General features: G+C 39.0%; 1 protein-coding gene across 2 annotated transcripts in view; it reads left to right on the top strand.

The window, feature by feature from the left end:
• Crybg3 (crystallin beta-gamma domain containing 3) overlaps positions 1-25,576 on the top strand; it is a 106,159-nt gene that overhangs the window by 7,456 nt on the left and 73,127 nt on the right. The window contains exons 1-2 of one of the 2 annotated variants that reach the window (XM_042676667.1): positions 4,921-4,978; positions 12,786-12,855. In XM_042676667.1, the coding sequence (XP_042532601.1) occupies positions 4,944-4,978; positions 12,786-12,855 (105 nt within the window). In that variant the 5' untranslated portion in view covers positions 4,921-4,943. Of the gene's footprint in view, positions 1-4,920; positions 4,979-12,785; positions 12,856-25,576 lie in introns of those variants that run through there. The other variant, XM_042676666.1, reaches the window with a different exon arrangement.

Below are 25,576 nucleotides of genomic sequence, written 5' to 3' on the forward strand. Positions count from 1 at the left end.
GTGTGTCCTGGCAGATGAATGACAATACAATAAAACCAGTTTGCAATAATGCCCTATCCAAACCTAAGCCCCATGCTTAGGCCTTTAAATATGTACAAATTCACTAATCCTCAGAGTAATTTATGAGAAGTACCTTCACTCCATTTTTATGATTTCAGGTTTTCAAAGATTCAGTGCTCAAAAGTCTCAAATTCTCAAAGTCAAATTCTCTTTTCTGAATTTCAAAGCTTACAGCATTGTTTGATAGCTTCTTCTACTTAACTTGAGAAGAACCATAAAAGAAGGCTAGCCTTAGTCAATGGGTTTGAATGGAAATAAAAGCTATGCAGACGGACATCTGCCTGGATGGACTAGATCAGTGTTCTGCACTGTAAAGAATTTATAGTCCTGATTTGAGAGAGAGGAAAAGAAATATGCACGTTTATACCAATTATAAACTAACATTTAAGTACATAAAAGAATTAATCTTCCAACAGCTATGAATGGAAACTATAGAAATATAACACATTCTACTTATTTGTGAACTGGAACGCTCATCCACTTTCTGTGGGAGGGTAAATTGATACACCACTTTGGAGGGAAATTTAAGAAGTTCTGTCAATATTGCACACTCACATACTCAGCATTTCTTCTTCAGGAATTCCATCAGACATGCAAAATTTGCAAACCAGCCAAAAGCTGCTTTTTCAACTTAATCAATGCAGCATTGTTTTAATAGCAATAGATGAAAAGTAGTAGATTGGATGGGGAGGTTCTCATCCAATGAACAGCCATATAATATAATATTATATAGCTGTCAAAAAGAATGAGAAAAAAATTTAATGTACTGATAAGGAAATGCCTCCAAGCTACATTAATAAATAAGAAGTAAACTATTGTTTATTGTAAAAAAAAGAGATGGTGCAAACAATCTATTACTAGAGTTGTGTTCCTTATTTTGGATGAATGAAGACTGGGTGAAGCAACAGAGGACATGAGGAGCCTTTATTTTAAATCTTTGGATATTAAAAAATATATGAATTAATCTTTTTAGAAATCAAAAAGAAAACTGGTTGCTTTAAGATCTGCTTTAAAAAGAGGCAAACAGCCAAGTTAATTTTATCATAATGAAATTACAAAAGGGAGCCAGGCACTGTTGGCTAATGCCTGTAATCCTAGCTACTCAGGAGGCTGAGATCTGAGTATCATGGTTCAAAGCCAGCCGGGGCAGGAAAGTCCATGAGACTCATCTCCAATAAACCACTCAGAAAACCAAAAGTGGTGCTGCGGCTCAAGTGGTAGAGTGCTTGCCTTGAGCTGAAGAGCTGAGGGACAGTGCCCAGGCCAAGATTTCAGGCCCCACAATGGACAAAAAAAAAAGAAAAGAAAAGAAAAAAAAAGAGAAATTACAAAAGGTGTCCAAAGAGAGAATGGAGTTCATTAACTCATTCAACTGAGAAAGTATTTAAATTACCCACATGTAAATAGTATTAATAATGCAGAACTATTGAACAGCTTTAATACTTTGTCCATGTATGAGTTAGACTTTCTTATGGGAAAAAACACTGAAAGCCACAAACATATTAACTGATTTTGGGCCCTATGACAAGTTCTTAACCTTCCCAGAGTCTTTAGTTACAATTTAGTTATAGTTTAGTTGTTAGTTACCTCTAAAGTCTCTTCCAGCTTTAGTATATCTGCCAAAACTCTTCAGGCTGGTAGGTATATGCAAAATTACAAGGCCCTGTGGATTAGGAAGACTGATGATTTATTGAAAATATCACAAGTTAAAACATATTAGCCAATTTCTTCATGTGATCATTTGATATGAAAGCTTCACATATTTAACAAGAATTAGTGTATTGTCACTTAGGCACTTTGCTAGGAAAACTAGCATTGAGCATCCGCCATTATCTGCTTGCACTTAGGTCATTCTGTGAGGAAGATAGATATTGCACAGGTGAAAAAATGAGGCTGTGGGAGCACTTAAGTGATATGAACACTTTTTGAGATCTTCTTACAGGAAAGTTAATCTCTGTTTCTGGATAGATATTTAAAAATGCTCTAGTGTTATTTCTAGGTTAGATAGATAGATAGATTGATTGATTGATTTGATGTCTGGTTATGAAAGATGGGGACTTAGCTATTTTGTCTTTTTACTCATCCAGCCAAAGAAATTGTTATAATATGGGGGATTATATTAAAAGTGATTTTGCAGATTTGTATGACTATATATTTTCTGCTAAGTCCTGTATTATGATTACATTTCTTTTTAAAATCTTTTGCTTTTGCTTAAAACCGTGTTTTTCATTTTCTTAATTGATACCACATCTAGGATGCTTAAGAAAATTTATAAAACTTACAATGCTTGCTTTCAACATCATGAATATATATGAAATAAAATTCATTCAGTCTGCATTCCTGAATATGTCTTTGCCCATTCTTTTTAATGATAGTTTTCTTAGCTATAGCTTTGTCAGATAGAAATTATTTGCTTAGGCTTTTGAAGATGTTTCTTCATTTCCTTTCATTGAAATTCTGTTGCTATTGAGAATTTTAATTGCAATCTTATTTCCAGGACTTTTTTGTAACTCATGTTTCTTTTTTTTTTTTTTTTTTTCAAATTTTGAAATCTCATTTTAATCCATTGTCTACAAGTGCATATAATAGGTTACACATAGTTTATCAGTTTGTTGGGTAGTACATAGGCTCTTTCACTTTAAACCTTAATGTTTTACCCTTTAGGTTAAAAGGTTTTCCTCAAATCCCTTGTTGTCTATGTTTTGTATGTTCTAACTATTCTTAGTGTTCCAGAGCTTGGAGGTTTTTGTTTGTTTTTTATGTTTCTACTCTCCTGTCAAAAGTCTGTCATTTGGGATTGTGAGTTGGGATGGGGTTAGGGATGTGAGCTGAGTTAGAGGTTGGTAAATTTTAGCCATGTGCCTTACACCCTATCTTGGACTTCCAAATCTCTTGAGATTGTTCAGGCATTGTGTCTCTGATAAACCAAAATGTCTCCTTAGCACCTATTTACATTGTACTTTTACCCATTCTGAATCACTGCCTGCTTCTGCCCTTCAAAACTCTGTCTTCTCCAGAATGCTGGTTTTTTTGCTCTTAATACCTAATAGCTTATTTCCTATTGTGTTCTGTTATTTAAGTGTGTTAAGAGTTTAAGTGTGTTCATTCATCTTGCTTTGTCAAAAATAGCTAGGAAGCTTGCAAATATAATAGTGACCAATCTTTTAATTCTTTATGTGAGTATAAATTGATCTTAGAACTTTATCTCCTAATAGTGGCCATTTGGAATAATTGCTAAAAGAGTAAACACCAAAGGTTTCCAACATACTCATCAAGTCAGACATTGGACTTGCAGTGTTCATTTCAAATAAGGTGGTAGAATAAAAATATAACCCATAGTGATAGCCAGAATACCAGTGCCATAAATGACCTGAATATGGGTTTCAGTCACAAATACTACTTTCATGTAATTTCTAGAAGATACATGTTTTATTCTATTAACATGTTTGCAAAAAGTGCATACTACCTTTGGTGGACAATACAATTTTAACTACCATGCATCTTAGTACAAGAATGATATATTTGGGATAATACATTTTTTTGTGTGGGTTTGTGCTAGTACTGGGGATTGAACTCAGGCTTGGGCAGTATACTTACTTTTTTTCCCAAGACTGGTGCTCTACCACTTGAGCTACTCCACTTCTGGCTTTTTGATGGTTAATTGGAGATAAGAATCTTCATGGACTGCCCTGCTTTTTACTGGCTTCTACCTGGAATGCTCAGATCTCAGTCTCCTGAGTATGTAGAATTGCAGGTGTGAACCATTGGCACCCAGCTGGATTTTATGTCTTAATGACTAGAAACTGGTCAGGTGAGATGTGAACTCTCTTCCTTCTCTCTTGCTTGTAAAATACCCAGGTGCATACCTGACTGGAAGAGTTTTGTGGTGCTGTTTATTAGTCAAAGCAGACAATGGAAACTGTCATAATTTTGACTAATTGTTCCATTCTCCAAAGTAGGTAGATTAGGATCTTATTTGACAATGTACTTACTCTACATTGAAACAAACAGTTCGCCATGATGTAATGCTTATACTAGTAGTGTTTTTGCCATTTGTCTATCTCTGTTCATGGCTTTCATTCACTCATTTGTTTCTGTTTTCCTTTTTAAAAACCCTAATACTTTGCCATTTTAAAATCTTTTTTTTTTTTTTTTTTGGGTCCGCTCGTGGGGCCTGAACTCTGGGCCTGGGCACCATCCCTCAGCTCTTCAGCTCAAAGCTAGCACTCTACCACTTGAGCCACAGCGCCACTTCCGGCTTTTTTCTTTTTGCTTATGTGTTGCTGAGGAATCGAACCCAGGGCCTCGAGCATGCAAGGCAAGCACTCTACCACTGAGCCACCTTCCCAGCCCCAATTTTAAAGTCTTGTATAGAGTAAAACTTGCTTTTGTCAAGCAGATATGAAATTATAAGAAAAAAAATTAAAAGCATATCATAATTCTTGTCTACTTACAGACAAGTACCCTTCTTCCTGCTATTCCTTCTGTAGGTGTCTACAGGATCACTGGGGATGATACCAGTGTGGACAGAAGGATCTCACCTAGAACAGAAGGAAGACCATCAGTGACTTGGGGAGGGTACCAGAGACCTGGTGAGAGAGAACTTGCGAGCACCTAGAGAGGGATTGAAATGGTGTGATTTCTTATTTTATTTTTTGTCAGTTGTGGGGCTTGAACTGAGGGCCAAAGTGCTACCTCTAACCTTTTTTGTTTGCTTGTTTGTTTTGCCAAGGCCAGTGCTCTACCACTTGAGCCACAACTTCATTTGCAGCTTTTTCTGAGTGTTCTATTGGAGAGTTAAGCCTCTCATGGACTTTCCTGCTTAGACTCTCCTCAAACCTTGATCTTCAGATCTCATCCTCCTAAGTAGCTAGGATTAAGGCATGAGTCATCAATGTCAGGCTGTGATTTACTTTGGGTAAGTATTGTTTAATGTATTCCTGCATATATTATCCATATCTGTATGTCAGAACAACTTACAGAAGAGGAAGGATTTGATTTGGATGAGAGGTCAGCCATGTCACCCTTTGGAGAGCTCTGGGAAGGGATAGTTTTGTTTATCCTTAGGTCTCCAGTCTCTTTCCTAAGCAGAGTTTTTTTTTTTTTGACAATGCAGGAATGAATGCCCCACTTTTATTACTTAATTTTTTTTTGTGGTACTGAAGATATAACCCAGATCCTCATGCATGTTAGCCCGTGTTCAAACATTGAGCTATCCCACATTAAATATTGTATTTCAGAAAGGAGCTAGAACACATGTTTTGAATTTATGTCCTACCAAAAAACATTCAAGGTGTCGATCCTTGACTGGTGGGTCTCGGTGCTTATTCTTAAGCTTATTCTTGGTATAAGGTGGATGGAGGCCTTTTGGAAGAGTAGGTATGTGGTAGACAACCCAGGAACACATCAGACATACTGAGATTTTTCCCTCTACATCCCATGATTGAACTGTAATTATGGTCTTCTTGGTGAATGTGAGAAGGAAGACAGACATAAAAAGTAGCTTCAAGGTAGATACAAAAATTATAGGAGAAGGCTGACATTCTAGAGAAAAGCTGTGTCAGAAGAGTCTAAGATTGCAAAGCAAGCAAACCTCGTAATCATGGCTGTTACTTTTCTTCCCTTCTCCTAATTTTCTCTGGAGATTTGAAATCATTCAAATGCCAGATGTTTGAACTAAACAACATGCTGTTTGACTGCCTTAAATTGCAACTTCTAGTTACCTTTTAATTTGAAGACCAGAAATGGTGCCATAACCACCTGTTTTATATCCTGTTAATGGTTGTTTAAAAAATACAAGTAGTACACCACTGCTGTCAGTCACCATTTATGAATGGACAGTTTTCCAGATGGTTGTTTGTAAATTATTGATGTGGAAATTGTTATTTTCCCCATAGAGGTAGACTTATACTTGCTCATGGGGCTACAGGCCAATGCACAGAATCAATCGAATCTGTAACATACCTGACATATAATACTGAGCAAAGAAAACTGTACATCTTGCCACATAAGGCTATTTTTCTAAGAAAAATAATCTTTAGGTTCATGTAGATGACCTTCATAGACTAAGCAGACCCCTCAGGAAGGTGTGGGGGTCAAAATCTTTATCCTATATAAGGAAACAATGAAGGCTAAGAGGGTGGGGCCTAAAGAAATAAAGGTCAGGCCAAGAAGTCACCTAGATCTTTGAACTTAGGGGACAGTAGATATTTCTTCCTTTTTGTTATAATACACTGGTACTAGTTTTCATACCAAATCGGTATTTTAGTTATCGTTTTTTTCCTTCGTTTATCACAAAAGACCCCCAAGTTCACCTGCCTGATTCTTTTTTTTTTTTTTTTGTGGGTTGTGGGACTTGAACTCTGGGCCTGTCCCTCAGCTCTTCAGCTTAAGGCAAGCACTCTACCACTTGAGCCACAGCGCCACTTCTGGTTTTCTGGTGGTTTATTGGAGATAAGAATCTCACGGACTTTGCTGCCCAGGCTGGCTTTGAACTGCGATCCTCAGATCTCAGCCTCCTGAGTAGCTAGAGTACCTACAGGCCAAGGTATGAGCCCAGCTACTCTGCCTGATTCTTTTGCTACTCATCCTGCTGCTGTGGTGATCACAACAGGCCTAGGATTCCATGTCTGGCAAGGATATCAGCTGGACCACCCCTTCTATTTCTGTATCTGCAAAATCATGTATCTTTTGACTTGCCTTTTGTACCTAAGGTGTTGTCCCTGGAATAAACATACCACCATTGAGTTTTCAAAGCATTTTACTTCTAATGGCAGAAAGGTAGTAGGTAGGTAACAGGCTTGCTCTTATGTTTTTATGTACTCCAGGAAAAAGTCAACTGGAGTCTTTGTGTATGATTTGATCACATGATAAAAGGCCAGAGTGTGACTGGCTGAGAGTTTTGTCACAGGAGTTGAGTCAGATGGGCTCTGTGGTGAGAAACAGCATGCCAGGGAAGAGGCCTAACAACCATACACCTAAAGGGATGCTACTGGGTGGACCAGGGTTCCAGAGCCAGCTGAGTTTTATACTAATGGGGTTACACTAGTTTTATACTAATGGGGAAGTTACAGAGATTTTCACTAATTCCTATTCCTTGTTGCAGTATTACTGGTACCTGTACTGCAGAAATAAAGAACTAGAATGGGGACTTGATTTCAAGTAGTTACAGACTGAGCAGTGAAGAAGGAGAGACAGTAAATCCTTGGTAAAAGATCCTGGGAATGATCACACATCTCTAAAGATGATAGATTGGCAGGTGCTGGTTAGATGTAAGAATCTTCCTGAATCTGGTACTTCCTTAACACATTAAGTGATCATGTGTTTAGGGTTGATCTAAAGGACTCTCAGTGATGTCCTTAGTCCCAAAGATTGGCTCCTCTCCAAAGATTAATGATGTCATTGACTTCATCATCTGTGGAAAAGTGAGCAAGCCTCCATAAGACAGTGATGGAAAGGTATTTTCATGTCTTTAGATTTTTCTGATGCAGCCTGGACATGATGTTGAGAGAAAAGGCATGGGAGAAGAAGGTGACAACAGCGTGTGTTGTGTGTGTTATAGGTGGAGTGAAGAGCTTTGTTGTTCCTTATTGTCTCCCTTCTGCCTCCCCCAAGGGTACCCAAGAGTTTCATTGACTGGAAGTTGCAGTCTGACCACCTGAGGACCTGACTCCAGGAAAGTCGAGTGCCATGGTCATTGGGAGGGACTGGACTAAAGGAAGGGAAGTTTTCCCTCGTGGGTTCAGTCTATACTAGTGATGGTGTCTGTGCTCTTTAGGGTGATGGTGCTTTGCTGCAACTGAGCAGTGGTATTGGAAGATAAGTAGTGATCCATGTGAATGAATCTTCTCAATAACTGCTAATTAGTCTTCTTGTTATCAATGCTTACCACAGTTTTTGAAGTAACCCAGGTGGCTTCTGATGCATCTGGCTAGAGGTCATGAAGTAGTGAGGAGACAACTCCTACCGCAAGAATAATAGTGCCTCGAGCATCCAAGTGAGCACTGTACTGGGTGGCGAGCTATTGGACCCTATATGCTTATTTACCAGAGTTAGAGAATCCTGGGAGAGGGGCTGGGAAGTTGGGTCAGTGTTAGAGTGCTTGCCTTTCATGCATGAGGCCCTGGGTTTAATTCCTCAGCACCACATAAGCAGAAAAAAAAAAAAAAAAGCAGGAGAATCCTGGGAGAATTTGATAAGAAGGTATCTTAAGTGATGGGTTAGGATTTGATGTAAATTATTAAACCTTAGACAGTTATTTCTTACTCTGTTGCCCAGAGGTTTGCTTTATTTTATGGCTGGCAAAGAGCAAGTAACTGCTTAATGGTATGTGTTGGACTCCTGACTTGTAGCTGTGTGGTCTAAGTAAAATTGCTGAAAAGTGAGCTTTTGTCACATACTGGTCTTCATAATTGTGCTCTTTTCAAGATTAACCCCCCCCCCCATTTTTGTTCAGTAAGTACGATCACGCTCTTTAGAAATGGAAGGCATTTTTATTTAAGCTTCAGTTTGATTATGAGTTTTGCCCACACTCCCTGCCATGTCCTAAAAATATTTCTATTGAGATGGTTAGGTCCCAAAGGGAGTAAAATTTTTAGCAAACAATAGGAACACAATGCTGCCTTACTGAAATTTGGGCCTGAGTATGTTTCTTTTTCCTTTGAAACTTTGAGTCTGATTGTCCCATTTTTTAAAGGCTTTCTGTTTTTTGTTGTTGTTGTTGTTAATGCTGGTCCCTGGGCTTGAACTCTGGGCCTGGGTACTGTCGTTGAGCTTTTGTTCTTGTTTTAATCAGGGCTAGCACTCTGCCACTTGAGCCCCAGCTCTATTTATGACTTTTTGGTGGTTAATTGGAGGTAAGTCTGATGGACTTTCCTGCCTAGGTATATTTGAGCCATCATCTTCAGATCTCAGCTTCCTGAGGAGCTAGGATTACAGGCCTGAGCTGCCGGCACCAGCTGTTAATCATTAAAAAAAAAATTAATTAGACAATTCAATGTCCAGTGTCTTTTTTGAGTGTCTCCAGTTACTGTATTCTAGTTTACTTTCTTAATGGTGGTGGGGGTTGAACTCAGGGCTTTCTGCTTACTAGGCAGGTGATCTACCAACTAAGCTACTTCTCCAGATCTTTTGTAATGTAGTTATTTTTAGACAGGGTTTCACAATTTTTGCCTGGAGCTACTCTCAGAGTTATGCCTAGGACTTCTTCACATCTGGAATTGCAGATGCGTAACAGCGCTCCTCTCTTGTTTGTTGAGATAGGGTTGTCACAGATTGATTTTGAACTAGCACCTTCACCACCTGCTATGTTAGTGTTCTTATTGATACGTGTATATTGTTTTTAAATCAACTCAAAATGACTGGTTTTCGCCCAGTTACCTTGTATTTTATCCCCACACCTTCCTTAAGTCTCTAGAGAAAGATGGTACAGAACCGATATAGCTGCTTTACTCTTTCAAGAAATTTATAAAACTCGCCTGGCACCAGTGGCTCACGCCTGTAATCCTAGCTACTGAGGAGGCTGAGATCTGAGGATCATGGTTCAAAGCCAGCCCAGGCAGGAAAGCCTGTGAAACTCTTATCTCCAATAAACCACTAGAAAACCGGAAGTGGCGCTGTGGCTCAAGTGGTAGAGCGCTCGCCTTGAGCTGAAGAGCGCAGGGACAGCGCCCAAACCCAGAGTTCAAGCCCCGAGATCAACCAAAAAAAAAAAAGAAAGAAATTTACAGAACTCATAAAAAAAAAAAAACAGACTGTGAGTGCTTTCACAGTACCATGTTTGAGGCTAGACTAGGATAGACACAAATGATGCATTTACTGAACCTACAAAGTTATATGCTAGTTGAAAATGAACAACCATCCATTATAAGGAGCAAGTATTCCTGGGTGTTGTGGGAACACAACAAATACAGTGGCTACAACTAAACTATAAAGGAAGGCCGGAGAAAAAAGTGGTTTTCTTGGCCTGTTCTTGTAATGTGAAGGGGTTTACTCTGACAGTTATGTTTAGAACTAAGTCATGACTGACTTTCTGTACATGTATTCAGGACTCTCATCTGTTTGTCAATTGATGGAGATTTGTTGGAGGATATTTGAGAGTCTTACTCTAACCATCTGAAGACTGGATTGAGGCAGATACGGATTAAGATGGTGCTCTTCAAACATGATTAGTATCATGAAACTACAATTTCGAGGTTTTTTTAAAATTTTTTTTGTTTTTAACATGAAGTCTCATTAAGTATCCTAGGCTAGCCTCAAACTCATAATTCTCCTGCCTCAGCCTTTTCAGTGCTAGGCTATAGGTGTATGCCAAAGGTTCCTGGCTTGACCTTAGAGGTTTAAAACATCTTGTTTGATATAGCAATGAGATCCATGGTACCTAAACATAGAAAATACATTTTACAGACCTTGAAGAATTGCAACTAATGTTAGTGGTGATTTCAGTTTTAAATTACTCTGTGGTTTGCTATATGTTTACCTGCTGAACTACTGTTATACTTTTTCTGGAGTTTGGGGTGTGAATGTGTAGTTTGACCTTGGAAGTAATTAGAGCTGCTTAAAAAGCCTTTGTCTTAGTTCCATGAACCTAGAGCTGTGTTTCTTGTGCAGATTTCCTGTTAAAAGAACTTTTGCCAGTGTTATGTACAAACTCCCTAAGGCACTGTGTTTACAGATGACTATGAACACTAAGTGAATCTTCAAGCAAGAGCTAGTGTACTAAAATTAAGTTGTGTTTGTATATTTAAATGTTGTTCCAGTGATTATTCAAATAGATTGTTATTATATTATTCACTTACAAAATTAGTTTTAACATTATTCTTAATTGCATGAAAAGAACCTTCATAATTATGCACTGTCTCTATATGGGTGTGTGTTTGTGTGTGTGTATATATATATGTATATATATATGTGTGTGTGTGCATTTGTGTATATGTGTGATTTTTACATTGGTGATGGACAATTTGCAGTGTTATGTATGTATATATACATACACACATATACTGCTAGCTTGTTTTCTGTGGTTTGAACATGGTCTAGTATCATTGCACATATAATTAAAAAAAACACCTGAATTGTAAACAACTTTATGGCAAATCTTAGGCTATTGATATTTAAAAAAAAGAAACCCACTTGTACTTAAAAAAGCAATAATTGAAATATTCTTATTTTTACGTACACATATATTATATAATTGTATAACTCCAGATCATTCAGTATAGTTTTTGTCTTTTGTTCCCTGACTTTTTCTATAGAAATTTCTCCATTGTATAACACAGCCATCTATTTATTTATTTATTTTACATTGTTGATTTTCCTATTGACATTTAAAAGATTTAGTAAGCCTGGCTGCCCATGGGATCTTTCATAGATTGGCTCATGTATTTCTGAATCAGGTATGGAAAGTAATAAAATTATAATCTGGAGTATTTTCCCGGTATTTACAGTCTGTCTGTCTTATGGATCCATCTTTCACTATCACCATTGATACCTTGCCTATTCTACACAGTGGCACTGGATTTTGTGACTGGAAAAATCTAAGCAGCATACATTGTTTCTTCCCTCCCTACCCCATCTGCTTTGGGTTTGACCTTGATCTGACCTGCTAGTGCTTCTTCCTTTCAGCTGTTCTACCAGCAGTGACCCTGACTATGTTTTGTCCACTTGCAGTCATGGTCCTCTGCTTGTCTCTGCCTCAGGGTTCTGAAGTCTTTCCACTGGAGGTAGGATGAAGATCATAGTCTAGAACAGGTTGATCCAGTTCTTCATAGTCTGCCATGCACTGACCTCTGGTCTCATTTTTATCTCTTTCAAATCACCTCCGCTTGTCCCATCTTAGGTTTAAAGCAAAATCGAACATGCCATGTTCCAAAAGAAAAAAAACAAAAAACAAAAAATGCCATAGTCCCTTCAGCCCTGCCCTTGTACCTTCTTGAGGGCCCTTGACTGAGCAGACAGAAACCATTGTTTCCTCTGCACCCCACAACCCTTGGTTCATTCAGCAGTTATAACCAATCTATATTGTTAAAGTTTGTTTGTACATCAGACTCCCCAACTAGATTGGGTCTTTCAAAGAATTACTTAAGCACAAATTGTCCAGAGACTAATGATCTTCACAGGGTAGCTATTCAGTTTGTAAAGGATTAGAAGAGTAGAGAACAAGAAACTATGTAAACACAAGTAGAAACATTGAGGTTTAAAGATGTATGTGTACTTGGTAGGCCAAGTAGTTTATAGTAACATTTCTTGAGTCATCTGTGACACTATTAGAGATAAGAGCATTAAAATGAACCTCCAGAAAATTGTATTCCCAGAATTAACAATATGAAACTGTATCTTTATGATTCATGGAATAGACATAGCACTCAGAATTGGCTTTAGAAAACTACCAAGCTGTGGAGAAGCTGGATAAAAAGAAAAGCTTTCTAAGGTTAGGACAGCTGAACACTGGCACCGCTTTGTTTGGCTTTGTTGCTATTGTGATGTGATTATCAGTGAAGAAGACACTAAGCATTATTCACTTACATATTCCCAAAGCCTTTTTGAATGTATTTTTTTTCAGTTTACAGATTCAAATAATCATATTCTTACTATAACATTTTGTGCAGGAATCATTAATTAAGCATTACAGATAACAGACCACTCCATTTTTGTCACAAATACATAAATTGCATGAGTTGGAATAATTCTTTTAATTTCAAAGGAAAATGTGTTTTTTCCCCCTCCAGGGTTGAAAATGAGCCCATGAGCACAAGTCAGAAAAAGGAAAATGTATTGTCAACAGCAGAAGCAGTAAAGGTATAGTTTTCAATTATAAATTTAATAATATTGTATTATTGATGTCATTACTGAAGACATTATCATCTTATGTAGTTGTTACAAAGCAGTTTATAAATATAATGCATCTTGATCAATGTCATCCCCTTCAACATTCTTACCTCCCTGTGATCCACTCTTTCCCTTACTTTTCTTAATTTTGTGGTATATACAATGCTGAGCAAATAAATTTGACGACGGAGCAGTTTTCCTCTTAGAATCTGACATTTAATTTTACATTTCACAAAAGGGCTTAGTTACTAGTTTCTGTGGACATGCAGCCCAACCCCCTAGAGGATGGACATTTGCATCATAAAGTGGAGTACAAGTTGTGGGGAGGGAGGGTGGTGGCAGGTAGAACCCTGACAAGGGAATTGTGGCCTCAGCTTTGTCATTATCCCAGGAATATGGTTTTCAGCAGATATCGTTAGCTGCTTTGTACTTTTGCCTTTTTAGTCTCTAAATCAGATTGTATGACTTCTATGGTCTCTATTCCATAGAAAGTTGGAAGATTGAGGCTGATTTATGAAATGCCGCAGACAATTGCTGTTTGGGGTAGAAATTAATAACAGGTTCCTCTAAGTCACTGCTGTATGATGGATCTGCTTGGGCAGGTGTGAATTGGCCTTCTGTGATTCTTCAGGACAAGGATAAAATATGTATAAGCCACATACCTATCCATACAATTATTGGATAAGTGAGTGAAAAACCCTTGAAAATGACTAAACTTTTCACCTTTTGTTGTTGGTGGTGGTAGTAGTTTGGTTTTCTTTTTGGTAGCTTGTGGGGCTTGAACTCAAGGCCTAGGAGCTGTCCCTGAGTTTTTTTTGCTCAAGGCTAACACTCTACCATTTTGAGCCACAGCACCACTTCCAGTTTTCTGGTGGTTAGTTGGAAGATAATAGTCTCACAGTCTTTCCTGCCCTGGCTGGCTCTGAACCATGATCCTCAAGTCTCAGCTTCCTGAGTAGCTAGGATTACAGGTGTGAGGCACTGGCTCAGCTTACCTGTCTTTTAATAAGTGATTTAATAAGGAAGTTGCATGCTTGTGTTCATTGATCAGGTGTGTAATCAGTGACCAGGTGTGTGATGACAACCATGGCTTTTGATGTCAGTTGCTTTGTTTTTACATGGTTTGTGACAGCCAGTCAAGGAGAAAGTGCAGTCTCTAGGGATTTCAGGACCAACTAATTTGGTCAGTGGAAGAATGGAAACAATCATGTGAATTTTCATTCCCGGTATCAATACTTTCTTAACATGTTCTAAAACAATGTGAAATACAAGTGGATTAAATAGAGTAAGATTAAAGTTCACATTACTTATTCTTCATGATAGTGAAAAATGCTATTTTATTGAAAGAATGAAAATCAGAATCATTTTAGTTTCTACTTTTCTTTTTCTTTTTTCTTTCTTTCTTTTTTTTTTGGTGCTGGTATTGGGCTTGAACTCAGGGCCTAGCTCTTTTTATTCCACTTGAGCCACCATTCCAGTTCTGGCTTTTTGTGATTAATTGGAGATAAGAATCTCACTGACTTTCTTTTTTTTTTTTTTTTTTTTATTTTATTTTATTTTTTTATTGTAAAGCTACTATACAGAGGGTTACAGTTACATGAGTGAGGTTATGAGTACACTTCCTCTTGAACATTGTTACCCCCTCCATTGTTTTCCCCCTACCATCCCCTCCCTCCCTCCCTTCCCCGAGGTTCTTTTTTTTTTTTTTTGATTGTGATTAAATGATTACATAATTTCAAAGTCACAAGTTCATTCTAACTTCCCTGGAGCAAATTGTCTACCACAGTCTGTAATATATAACAGTGTTCACATGTTATATACCATATTTGTGATCAGCAGCATGAGGATATTTAGTAGTGGTTCAACCAGATGAGCGGGAGTTCTTTGTTTCTTAAGTCCTGTTAGTTTTGTCGTATCACCTAACCTTTTGGATTTAGCATCCACTTATGAGGGAGACCATGTACCGTTTGTCTCTTCGTTCTTGGCTTACCTCGCTCAACATGATTCCTTCTAGCTCCATCCATTTCCCTGCAAATGCCATTATTTTGTCATTTCTAATGGCTGCATAATATTCCATTGTGTATAGATACCACAATTTTTGGATCCATTCATCTGTGGTGGGGCACCTAGGTTGTTTCCATATCCTAGCTATTGCGAACAGTGCTGCAATAAACATGGAGGTGCACGTGTCCTTGTATATTGGTTCCTGTTGTTCAGGGTAGATGCCTAGAAGTGGTATGACTGGGTCGTAAGGGAGGTCAATCTTTAGCTTTCTAAGGACCCTCCAGACTGCTTTCCAAAGTGGTTGTATAAGTGTACATTCCCACCAGCAGTGTAATAGGGTTCCTCTTTCTCCACATCCCCTCCAGCATTTGTCGTTGGCTGATTTGTGGATGTGGGACATTCTGACTGGGGTAAGGTGGTATCTCAGGGTTGTCTTTATTTGCATTTCCTTCACCACCAGGGATGATGAACATTTCCTCATGTGTTTCTTTGCCATTTTTATTTCTTCATTTGAGAAGTCCCTCTTTAGTTCCCTTGCCCATTTAGTAATTGGTTTGTTAGGTTTGGGAGGGATTAGTTTCTTGAGTTCCCTGTATATACAGGATGTTAACCCCTTGTCTGATATATTGCTGGTAAATATTTTTTCCCAATTAGTTGGTTGTCTTTCTAGCTTAGTTGCGATAGATTTAGCTGTGCAGAAGCTTTTTATTTTAAGGTAGTCCCATTTGTCGAGTCTCTCTCCAACTTGTTGTGACCCTGGGACTCTGTTCAGGAAGTTCCTTCCTGTGCCTATTAGTTCAAGTGTCTCTCCTACTCTGTCCTGCAGTAGTTTCAGAGATTCAGGTTTAATGTTAAGGTCTTTAATCCATTTTGAGTTGATGTTGGTGCATGGTGATAGGCTGGGGTCCACTTTTAGTTTTCTGCATGTGGCTGCCCAGTTTTCCCAGCACCAGCGGTTGAAGAGGCTGTGTTTCTTCCATTGTATGTCTTTGGCTCCTTTGTCGAATATCAGCTGGCTGTAGGCCTGTGGATTTATATCTGGATCTTCTATTCTGTTCCATTGGTCTTCGGGTCTGTTTTTGTGCCAGTACCATGCTGTCTTTGTGATTATAGCTCTGTAGTAGAGTTTGAAGTTCGGCATGGATAGCCCTCCCATATTGTCTTTATCCCCTAGAATTGTTTTGGCTATTCTAGGTCTTTTGTTGTTCCATATAAATTTTTGGACTGTTTTCTGTATTTCAGTGATGTACGTCATTGGGATTTTAATAGGAATTGCATTGAATTTGTATATTAATTTTGGAAGTATCACCATCTTTACTATATTAAGTCGGCCTATCCAGGAGCATGGGAGGTCTTTCCATTTCCTAGTGTCTTCTGCAATTTCTTTCTTTAACTTTTTATAGTTCTCATTAAATAGTTCTTTTACATCTTTGGTTAGGTTAATTCCTAAATATTTTATTTTTTGGGAGGTTATTGTGAATGGGGTTGCTCCCTTTATTTCCCTCTCTTCCTGTGCGTTATCAGTGTATAGGAAGGCAACTGATTTTTGTGGGTTTATTTTGTATCCTGCTATTTTGCCGAAGTGACTTATGATTTCTAAAAGTTTGGGGATGGAGTTTTTGGGATCGTGGAGGTATAGTATCATGTCGTCTGCAAAAAGGGATAGTTTCACTTCTTCTTTCCCTATGCGGATCCCTTTAATGTCTTTTTCTTGCCTTATTGCCCTGGCTAAGGGTTCTAGGACTATGTTGAAGAGGAGTGGAGACAGTGGACATCCTTGCCTTGTTCCTGTTTTTAGGAGGATTGGTTGTAGCTTTTCCCCATTAAGTATAATATTGGCTATTGGTCTGTCATAAATGGCTTTTATTGTTTTTAGAAATGTTCCTTCTATTCCTATTTTCTCCAGAGCTTTTAGCATGAATGAATGTTGAATTTTATCAAAGGCCTTTTCTGCATCTGTGGCGATAATCATGTGATTCTTGACCTTGGCTCTGTTGATATGCTGGATTACATTTATTGACTTACGTATGTTAAACCATCCCTGTGTCTCTGGGATGAAGCCTACCTGATCATAGTGTATTATTTTTTTTATGTGTTTCTGGATTCTGTTAGCTAGAATCTTGTTAAGGATCTTTGCATCTGTGTTCATCAAGGAGATTGGCCTGTAGTTCTCCTTTTTGGTTGGGTCTTTGCCTGGTTTGGGGATGAGTGTGATATTGGCTTCGTAGAATGAGTTTGGGATAGCTCCCTCCTTCTCTGTTTCTCTGAAGAGCTTGAGGAGTATGGGTATTAGTTCTTCTTTAAAGGTCTTATAGAATTCTGCTGTGAATCCATCTGGTCCTGGGCTTTTTTTTGTTGGAAGACTTTTGATAGCTTCCTGTATCTCATTATAGGATATTGGCTTATTTAATTGGTTAACTTCTTCTTTGCTCAGTTTGGGTAACTTGTATTTCTCTAAAAATGCATCCATTTCCGCCAGATTTTCTTCCTTTAGAGAGTATAGCTTTTGAAAGTAGTCTGTTAGAATTGTTTGGATATCTTGGGTACGTGTTGTGATGTTTCCCGTGGCATCCCTAATCCTATTAATATGGGTTTCCTCTCTTCTTTTTTTAATTAATCTTGCCAACGGGCCATCAATTTTGTTTATTTTTTCAAAGAACCAGCTTTTTGTTTGGTTTATTTTGGTTATGGTTTTCTGATTTTCTAATTGGTTAATCTCTGCTCTCAATTTGGTTATCTGGCTTCGTCTAGTAGCTTTAGGTCCCATTTTTTCTTGTTTTTCTAGCTGTTTTAGTTGCAACATGAGATTATTTACTTGGTCTGTCTCCATTCTCTTGATGTGGGCACTGAGGGCAATAAATTTGCCCCTCAGGACTGCTTTTGCTGTGTCCCACAAGTTTCTTTGTGAGGTGTTTTCATTTTCATTGAGTTCTAGGAAATGCTTTATTTCTTCTCTGATCTCTTCTGTTACCCAGGCCTTGTTAAGGAGTGTGCTGTTCAATTTCCATGTATTAGAGAAATTTCTGCGGTATGCTTTGTTATTGAGAGCTAGCTTGATTCCACTGTGGTCAGATAGGATACAGGGGATTATGTCGATCCCTTTGTATTTGCTTAAGTTCCTTGCATGAACTATGATATGGTCTATTTTGGAGAAAGTTCCATGAGCTGCTGAGAAGAATGTGTACTGTGTTGTTTTAGGGTGAAATACTCGGTAGATGTCAGTTAATTCCGCTTGAAGTATGGCCTCACTTAATTCGGTAGCTTCTTTGCCAATCCTCTGGTTGGTAGACCTGTCCTTTGGTGAGAGTGGCGTGTTAAAGTCTCCTAGTATTATCGTATTGGGATCTATTTTATTCTGTAAGTTTGAGAGCATTTGTTTAACATATCTGGGTGCACCGATATTTGGGGCATATAAGTTGATGATGGTTATATCCTCCTCTTGGATTGTTCCCTTTATTAATATGTAGTGTCCGTCCTTGTCTTTCTGTACTGATTTTAATGAAAAGTTTATTTTGTCAGATATCAGGATAGCTACACCTGCTTTCTTATTGGGGGAATTTGATTGGTAGATCCTTTTCCACCCCTTCACTCTGAGTTTGTTTGTATGTTTGGCTGAGAGGTGGGTCTCCTGAAGGCAACAGATGGATGGGTCTTGTTTTCTGATCCAGTCCTCAGTTCGTTTTCTTTTAATTGGCGAATTCAGCCCATTTATATTAAGAGAAAGTATAGAGAGATGCATTGTTGTCCCTGCCATTCCGTTTTCCTAAGTTTTTCTTCTTTCCTTTCCTCCTGTGCTTGCTCAGTTAGACTTTGAGTAATGCCTGTTTGGGGCAGGTCCCAGTTCCTGGTTGCTTTCTTCAGGTTGTGTCCCCCCTCTTAGAATTCTTTGTAATGCTGGCTTAATGTTTATGTATTCATTTAGTTTTTCTTTGCTATTAAAAGTTTTCAGTTCTCCATCGAATGTGAATGCTAGCTTTGCCGGGTATATCAGTCTGGGTTGGCAGTTATTGGCTCTCAGGGCTCGTATGGTGCTTTCCCAGGCTTTTCTTGCATTCATTGTTTGTGTGGAGAGATCTGCAGTGATTCTAATTTTTTTCCCGTTGTAGTATAGCTCCTTCTTCATTTTTGCTGCATGCAGGATTGTTTCCTTATTATTCAGATCCATCATTGTTACTATTATGTGCCTAGAAGTGTTTCTCCTGGGATCTTGCTTGTTGGGTGTTCGATAAGCTTTTGTGATGTAGTTAAGATGGTCGTTTTTGAGGTGGGGAAAATTTTCATTGACTATCTTGTTAAATAGGTGTTGCATTCCCTTGCTCTGGAATTCCTCACCTTCGTCCACTCCGATTATGCGAAGGTTAAATTTTTTAGCATTATCTGCTTGCTCTTGAATTTCCCTTTGGTTTAATTTGAGTGATTTTTCCATATCTGTCACTTTTTGGTCCAGTTGGTGTATTCTGTCTTCTGTATCTGACACTCTACCTTCCATTTCATTCACTCTGTTGACCGTGGCTTCTATTGTGGTTTGCATGGTGGAAATGGATCCCTTTATGGATTCAATGTTGGTTCTCAGAGTACTGATCTCACCTCTCAATGAGGTGATATCAGTATGCATTACCTCTAATTTGGCGTTTATCTCACTTCTTACTGAGGTTTGTGCAGCTTCTATTTTTGCATCCAATTTTTGTTTGATATCCTGTATATCTTTTGATAGTTCATCCTTGTGCTCTTTCAATTTCTGATCCATTTCTCGCTTTATTTCTTGAGTCATTGCCTCCAGCAACCCTTGGATGTAGTTTTTGTCTTCCATTCCTGCTTTGCTCCCACTGGGGCTCTCCCCTGCGTGGCTGCTGGCTTTTGAGGTGAGCTTGCTGTCCTGGGTAGTGGTAAACCTTGTGATTTTTCTCTGTGATTTTCGCATGGGGGTTCAGGAGACTGCTCTTCAATCTTGTTTTGGTGTGTCTGTCTTTGCTTGGTTGCTGATTCTCTATTGGTAGAGAGAGTCTGTGCCTGATCTGGATTCTGTTGGGAGCCTATTTCCAGCTGCTATTCACTTAGGATTCTCAGCTCTCTGCTGTAGCAATTCCCGCCTTTGGAAGGGTTGAGCAGCCTAGACTGCTTGTGTTTGCTCCTGCGGGTGCTCTTGGGAAGATCAGATGCTCTGGATGCACTCTCCCAAATACTGGAGTCTGCTATGGGCTCCTGATGTGTTTTTGTTTGTTTGTTTTGGGCTGGTTGTGGGCTTGAACTCTAGGTTTGGGTGCTGTCCCTCAGCTCTTCAGCTCAGGGCTGGCACCCTACCATTTGAGCCACAGCCCCACTTCTGACCCTTTTTGCTTTGTTCAGGCGCCGGTCCCCTGGCCTGGTTCCGGCCCCAGCCTGGAGCGCGCTTGTTAGGCCTGTGCTAATGTGTATACCACCTTGGTTATGCAGCCTGGAGGACACAGTTCAAATTTCTTCTACTGTTGGTAGTCTTGACCCAGGGGCACTGTTCCTGGCTTGAGCATTTAAGCTCCCTTCCCGGGGCGCTCTTGCTCTGGCCTGGCCAGCAGAGTGTGCTCCACCGGCTGGTGGGGCTCTCGAACAGTTCCCAGTTTTAGTGGGTCCTGTGGTCCGGGTGTTGGGGTAGGGAGTCTAGGTCAGGGTCTGGGGATTCCCTCCAGCTCTGGTCTCCCTTGATGGATTCCCTGTCCCCTGATGGGTACTCACCCTGTAGGTCGTCAGTTGTTGTTGCAGTCCGAGTTCAGTTGGGGTGGTTGCGGGCTGGGTTGGGCGGCCCCCCGCCGGGTCGTTGCGATCGCGATTGGGCGGGTGGTCTGCGGACAGGTCCCTTTGTGGCGCTGCTGGTGCCGGGCGGCTTTGGCGGGATGGAGCCTCTCCGCTCCGGTGGAGAGTGATGGGTGGGGTGGGATCCTCCTGGAGACTCCCGGCTGGTAGGTTTCTCTGTTCCTGGCGATCCGCTGTTCTGCAATCCGGTACCTGGTGATCTGCAAGCAGCCCCCTGTGTCTCTGTGGCTCCGGCAGCCCCTGCCGGGCCGGCTGGCCGGCGGCTTGGCGCACTGCCGCACGGCCAGTAAAGGTTGGGGGAGGGGTCTTCGCTCTTCTCTGTTCTGAAATTCTTCTTTTCCTCTCTTTCTTTTTTTGTTATTTTCCACCTCTGGTTTTTCTCTGAGTGTTCGTCTTTTTGTTGTTGTCGGTCTCTTGGGGAGATTAAAGGTTGGAACTCGAACTCTCTTTTTGGTTGGAGAGAGCTGTGGCGTTTCCCTACTGCCCCGTCGCCATCTTGAGAACTCCCTCCCTCACTGACTTTCTTGCCTCAGTTGTCTATGAATTTCGATCCCCAAATCTCAGCTTCCTGAATAGTTGGGATTATAGGTGTAGTGTTTAGCTGCCTTTTTTTTTTTTTTTTTAATATTCTCTATTTTGTTTCTCTATTTTCTTTCCTCTTCTTCCTCCCATACTCCTTTCTCCTCTTTTGTTGTTGTTGGTGGTGGTATTTTGAGACAGGAGTTTACTATGTATCCCAACCTGGTCTTGAACTTCAGAACCTCCTGCTTCATCCACATGAATGCCTGGCTTTCGCATTAGGTTTTCTAGCATCTTTCACCTCTTTCTCTTCTGCAGAAAATACTTGGTTACCCTTCTGACTTACTCTTTTCTGGTCCCTATAGGGTTCTGCCTGTTGTTCTTGTTTAAATGACCAGAGTTACCTTTTACCTTTTTTTTTTTTTTTTTTTTTTACTAGTTCTGGGGCTTGAACTCAGTGCCTGGATTCTGTCCTTGAGCTTTTTTGCTCAAGGCTGTAACATTCTATGATTTGAGCCATGACTCTACTTCCAGCTTTTTGAAGTAGTTACTTGGAGATAAGAGTCTCAAGGACTTTCCAGCCTGTGCTGGCTCAAACCACAATCTTCAGATCTCAGCCTCTTGATTAACTAAGATTACATGCATGAGCCCGTGGCACCTGACAAGATTTTTGCTTCTGATGCTAAAAATGATATAGCATTCTGTTACCTCTGACATCTTAAACTCTTTCTTTGGCTACTAACTTTCCTCTCCATCCATCTCCTAATTCCTTATTTCCACTATATTCTGGAACTTTACCAATCCGTCCTGCTTTCTTCGCTCCCTCTTCCTTCAGTCTTCACTTGTTTCCTTACTTGGCCTGTACCTGTGGTCTACTATTTCAGCTGCACTTTCACTAAAAAAACAAAAAACAAAACACACACACACACACACACACACACACACACACACACACACACACACACACACACAAAACCTTAAGTCCTCCAACTTGGATAAACTCAGTCTTTTATTACCAGTCATCTAAGCCTCTTAAATAAATACCACTCCATCATCATGAAACTCTTGCTTTTATTACTTGGGAACTTTTAGGCTACTTACATAGGTGAATATGGCTGTCTTTCTCAAGTAACATTTTGGCTCACATATTTGTTTTTCTTTTCATCTTTCTTTTGACTGGCTGGATTTCTTTTAGCCACACAGTCACAGTTGTTCAGGACTGTTGCTATCAGGTATCAAATAAATATGCATTTTGGTAATGCCAGCCTCAGCTTCATGCCTTACAAGGGAAAAAATGGTTAAATAAGGAAAAGAAGGTTAAAAAGAGGTGAGCAACAACATGTACTATATTGCTATTTTCACAGTTTAAACAGAAGGCCTTTTTCATTTTCTTTTCTTTCTAATGAACGAAACACAGAACTCTACTGAGGAATTGACATTCCTTCCGTGCTTCCATCTTGTTAGCCTCAATTTGCTGACTCTGATAAGAAAAAGATTTAAGAAGAGTATAGGGCTATATAAAGATATATTGTATATACTATGTTATATACATATTGAGAGATAAAGTATGCAGATCTAATGTATTATAGATCTATCTCTATATATAGAAGATCTGTCTGTATATAGGTCTTCATATGTATAGATCTATATCTATTTACAATCTATTATATATAATATACATAATCTAGCATATCCTACAAGTATCTATAATTAATAGGTAAAAGTTATATATCTATATTTGTCTGTGTAGTATTATATACACATATATTTATCTTTTTGTGTCTATTTAGCTCAGATCTACCAAGTCAAAGTGGCAGAGATAGTTATTTGAAAAGCTGAACATAAATTGACTATGCTTAAGCAATTGCAGTGATAAAGTCTCTTTGGACATCATTAATTTCTTATTCTTACAATATCCCTTCTATGCTACATAAATGTAGCTTAATTGATTTTAACACTAATTCATCTCATGTAATATATATAACAGGTTTCTGTATCTAGCTGGAGAAACTTTCAGATATTTAGCCTACATTTTACCCTTGTCTTTATCCTTTTTGCATGTATATCCACTCCATGTAAAAAGGTCAAAATATGTTGCTATACCCTGCCTCATATTACCTATTTTAGAGAAATAGTCATGTCTTTCTCCCTTTCCATGATTAACTCCCTAAGACCTGTATAGCAATGCTGTGGGCAAGTGGTACTAGTAGCTCTGCTTCCTGCCTGCTCTGTTTCCTGGTTTTTCTATATTCAGCTCTCTTTCACTGGCTTCTGCACTTTTCTCCCAGCTTTTCCTGTGCATATTTAAATTTACAAATAATTATTTTCATGGGTCTGACTTCCTTGCCTTTCAACATTTTAACCAAAAATGTCTTTGGAAAATCAGTCTTTAATTACTGCCAGTTCTTAATGCATTATAGTCTGGCTCTTGTCTTCTTCTTTAGTTACCTTGGATATGAGAAACCTAGTAGTTTTATGTTGGTCACACATGTCATAGATGTGTGCCATAGTTACTGAATGAATGAGAACCACTTCATGAGATCAGCATATTGAAGGACACTGAGGACTCTTTCTTCCTCCTCTTCTTCCTCCTCCATCTTCTCCTCTTCCTTGTCTTCCTTTTTCTCCTTCTTGTTCCTTCTTCTTTCTCTTTGTTCTTAATTTTTTATGGTGGAAATTAATTAACTAAAGACTTTCAAATGAGAAATTGTCCTCATGCCCTGTGTGTGTGTGTGTGCGTGTGTGTGTGTGTGTGTGTGTGTGTGTGTGTGTGTATGTGTTTTGAGATAGGGTTGCCCTAACTAACTTTGATCAGCTGATCCTTCTGCCCCAGTCTTCTGAACAGCTAAGATTATGGGCATGTACTACCGTATTAACCTGGCTCACTGGTAACCACTTGGTTATGTCCAGTAGCTTTTTCCCCCATTCAGTTCTTACTCAGTTTATCCATGGGGTGAAAAATTCACTTTTTAAACCTTGCTTTCTCTTCCAAAACATTTCTTTGGCTTGTCTTTACTTTTATGATGTGCTTTCTTGCTTCATTTTCTACCTCTGGCTAATTTTTTTTGTCTGTTTGCTTCACTGATTCTCTTCTGGCTGAATAACTTTTCATACAAATGGTTCTCAAAGTCAATCATCTACAGTGACCTCTTCTGGTGTTATGGCTCCAGACCTCAGCCTGATGTTCTGAGATTTGATGGTAATCAACATTCCAGACATTTCTGGAATGTGATTGCCCCTTTGGTGGCTCCAATTCACTCTGCCTAAAAGTCTCAGTATTTTCAGATGTATTCTAGCATGTTTGTGGACTTTTGTTTGTTTGTTTTGGTGGTTGTGGTATTAGAAAGTTGGGAGAATCATCTAACTAGGATAGACAAATAGCCCTGGGGCTCAATTCCTCCATTTAAAAAATTTCTACCAAACCATCCTGTCTCTTAAAATGCTATAACTGGTACCTTGTGTGTTCACATTCTGAGCTTTTTCAGACAGTCTGTGAATGGTCTCCCTTGAGACCAGAGTCTCCTTTTGCAGACACTTGGTTGGAAGGAGGCTGCTTCTGTTAACTTACTGTGGTGCTATCTACTTTTGCCTTCCAAACTCTGGAGGTATCTCATCTATTAATCCATTCTCATCCTTTCATAGTACTTCCAATGTTAAAGCAGTCCTTTTACATCACTTTTGTACTTTGAGTAAGAGGAGAAATCACTGAAGTGTGTAGCTGCGATGCTAAATCAGAAGTTTTACCCTGGAAGTCAAGTTACTTGATGAAAGTTACATTGCTAATGAGAGGAGATGAGAGTCAATACAGTTTAGTCATGTCAATACAGTTTAGCTACTTAAACATCTGGACCATGGGTTAGATCCTTTAACCGAGGCTAAATAAGTTGGTTATTGTTAACTTGATATTTGCTTTCTATAAATTCTAATATTGGTCTCATTTTAGAAATGTTGCTCATGATTTAATCATGCAATTTCAGTGAAGAGTCTAGTATCTTTTAAGTGATTTTTATAGAATGTTCCTGTAGATATACAAGTGAAATTAAGAAGTGTCAGTCCAATACTAGACGATATGAAATATTGAAGTCTATACCATTTTAGATCAAGCCATTATTTTCCCTTGCTATCATTGTTATTATTATTTCCATTGCTATCATTGACAGAGAATGATCACTTGAAGTTCTATAAATTGATGCTGGATTTTGAGACTATAGTGTTATGAAGTACAAGGAATGTATTGTGTATGCATATTATACTTACTATTTTGGGTTTGAGTAGCTCTTTGTTCCTTTTTGATCTTCTTCAGCTTTTTCAGTCAGAAGGGAAATGGCAATCAAATTTATAGACAGTAAATGTTTTCTTTGGGAAACACTGGAACCAATCT

Source organism: Dipodomys spectabilis, unplaced genomic scaffold (genome assembly GCF_019054845.1).
Source record: "Dipodomys spectabilis isolate Male_0828 unplaced genomic scaffold, ASM1905484v1 ptg000032l, whole genome shotgun sequence".
Classification (NCBI taxonomy): Eukaryota; Metazoa; Chordata; class Mammalia; order Rodentia; family Heteromyidae; genus Dipodomys; species Dipodomys spectabilis.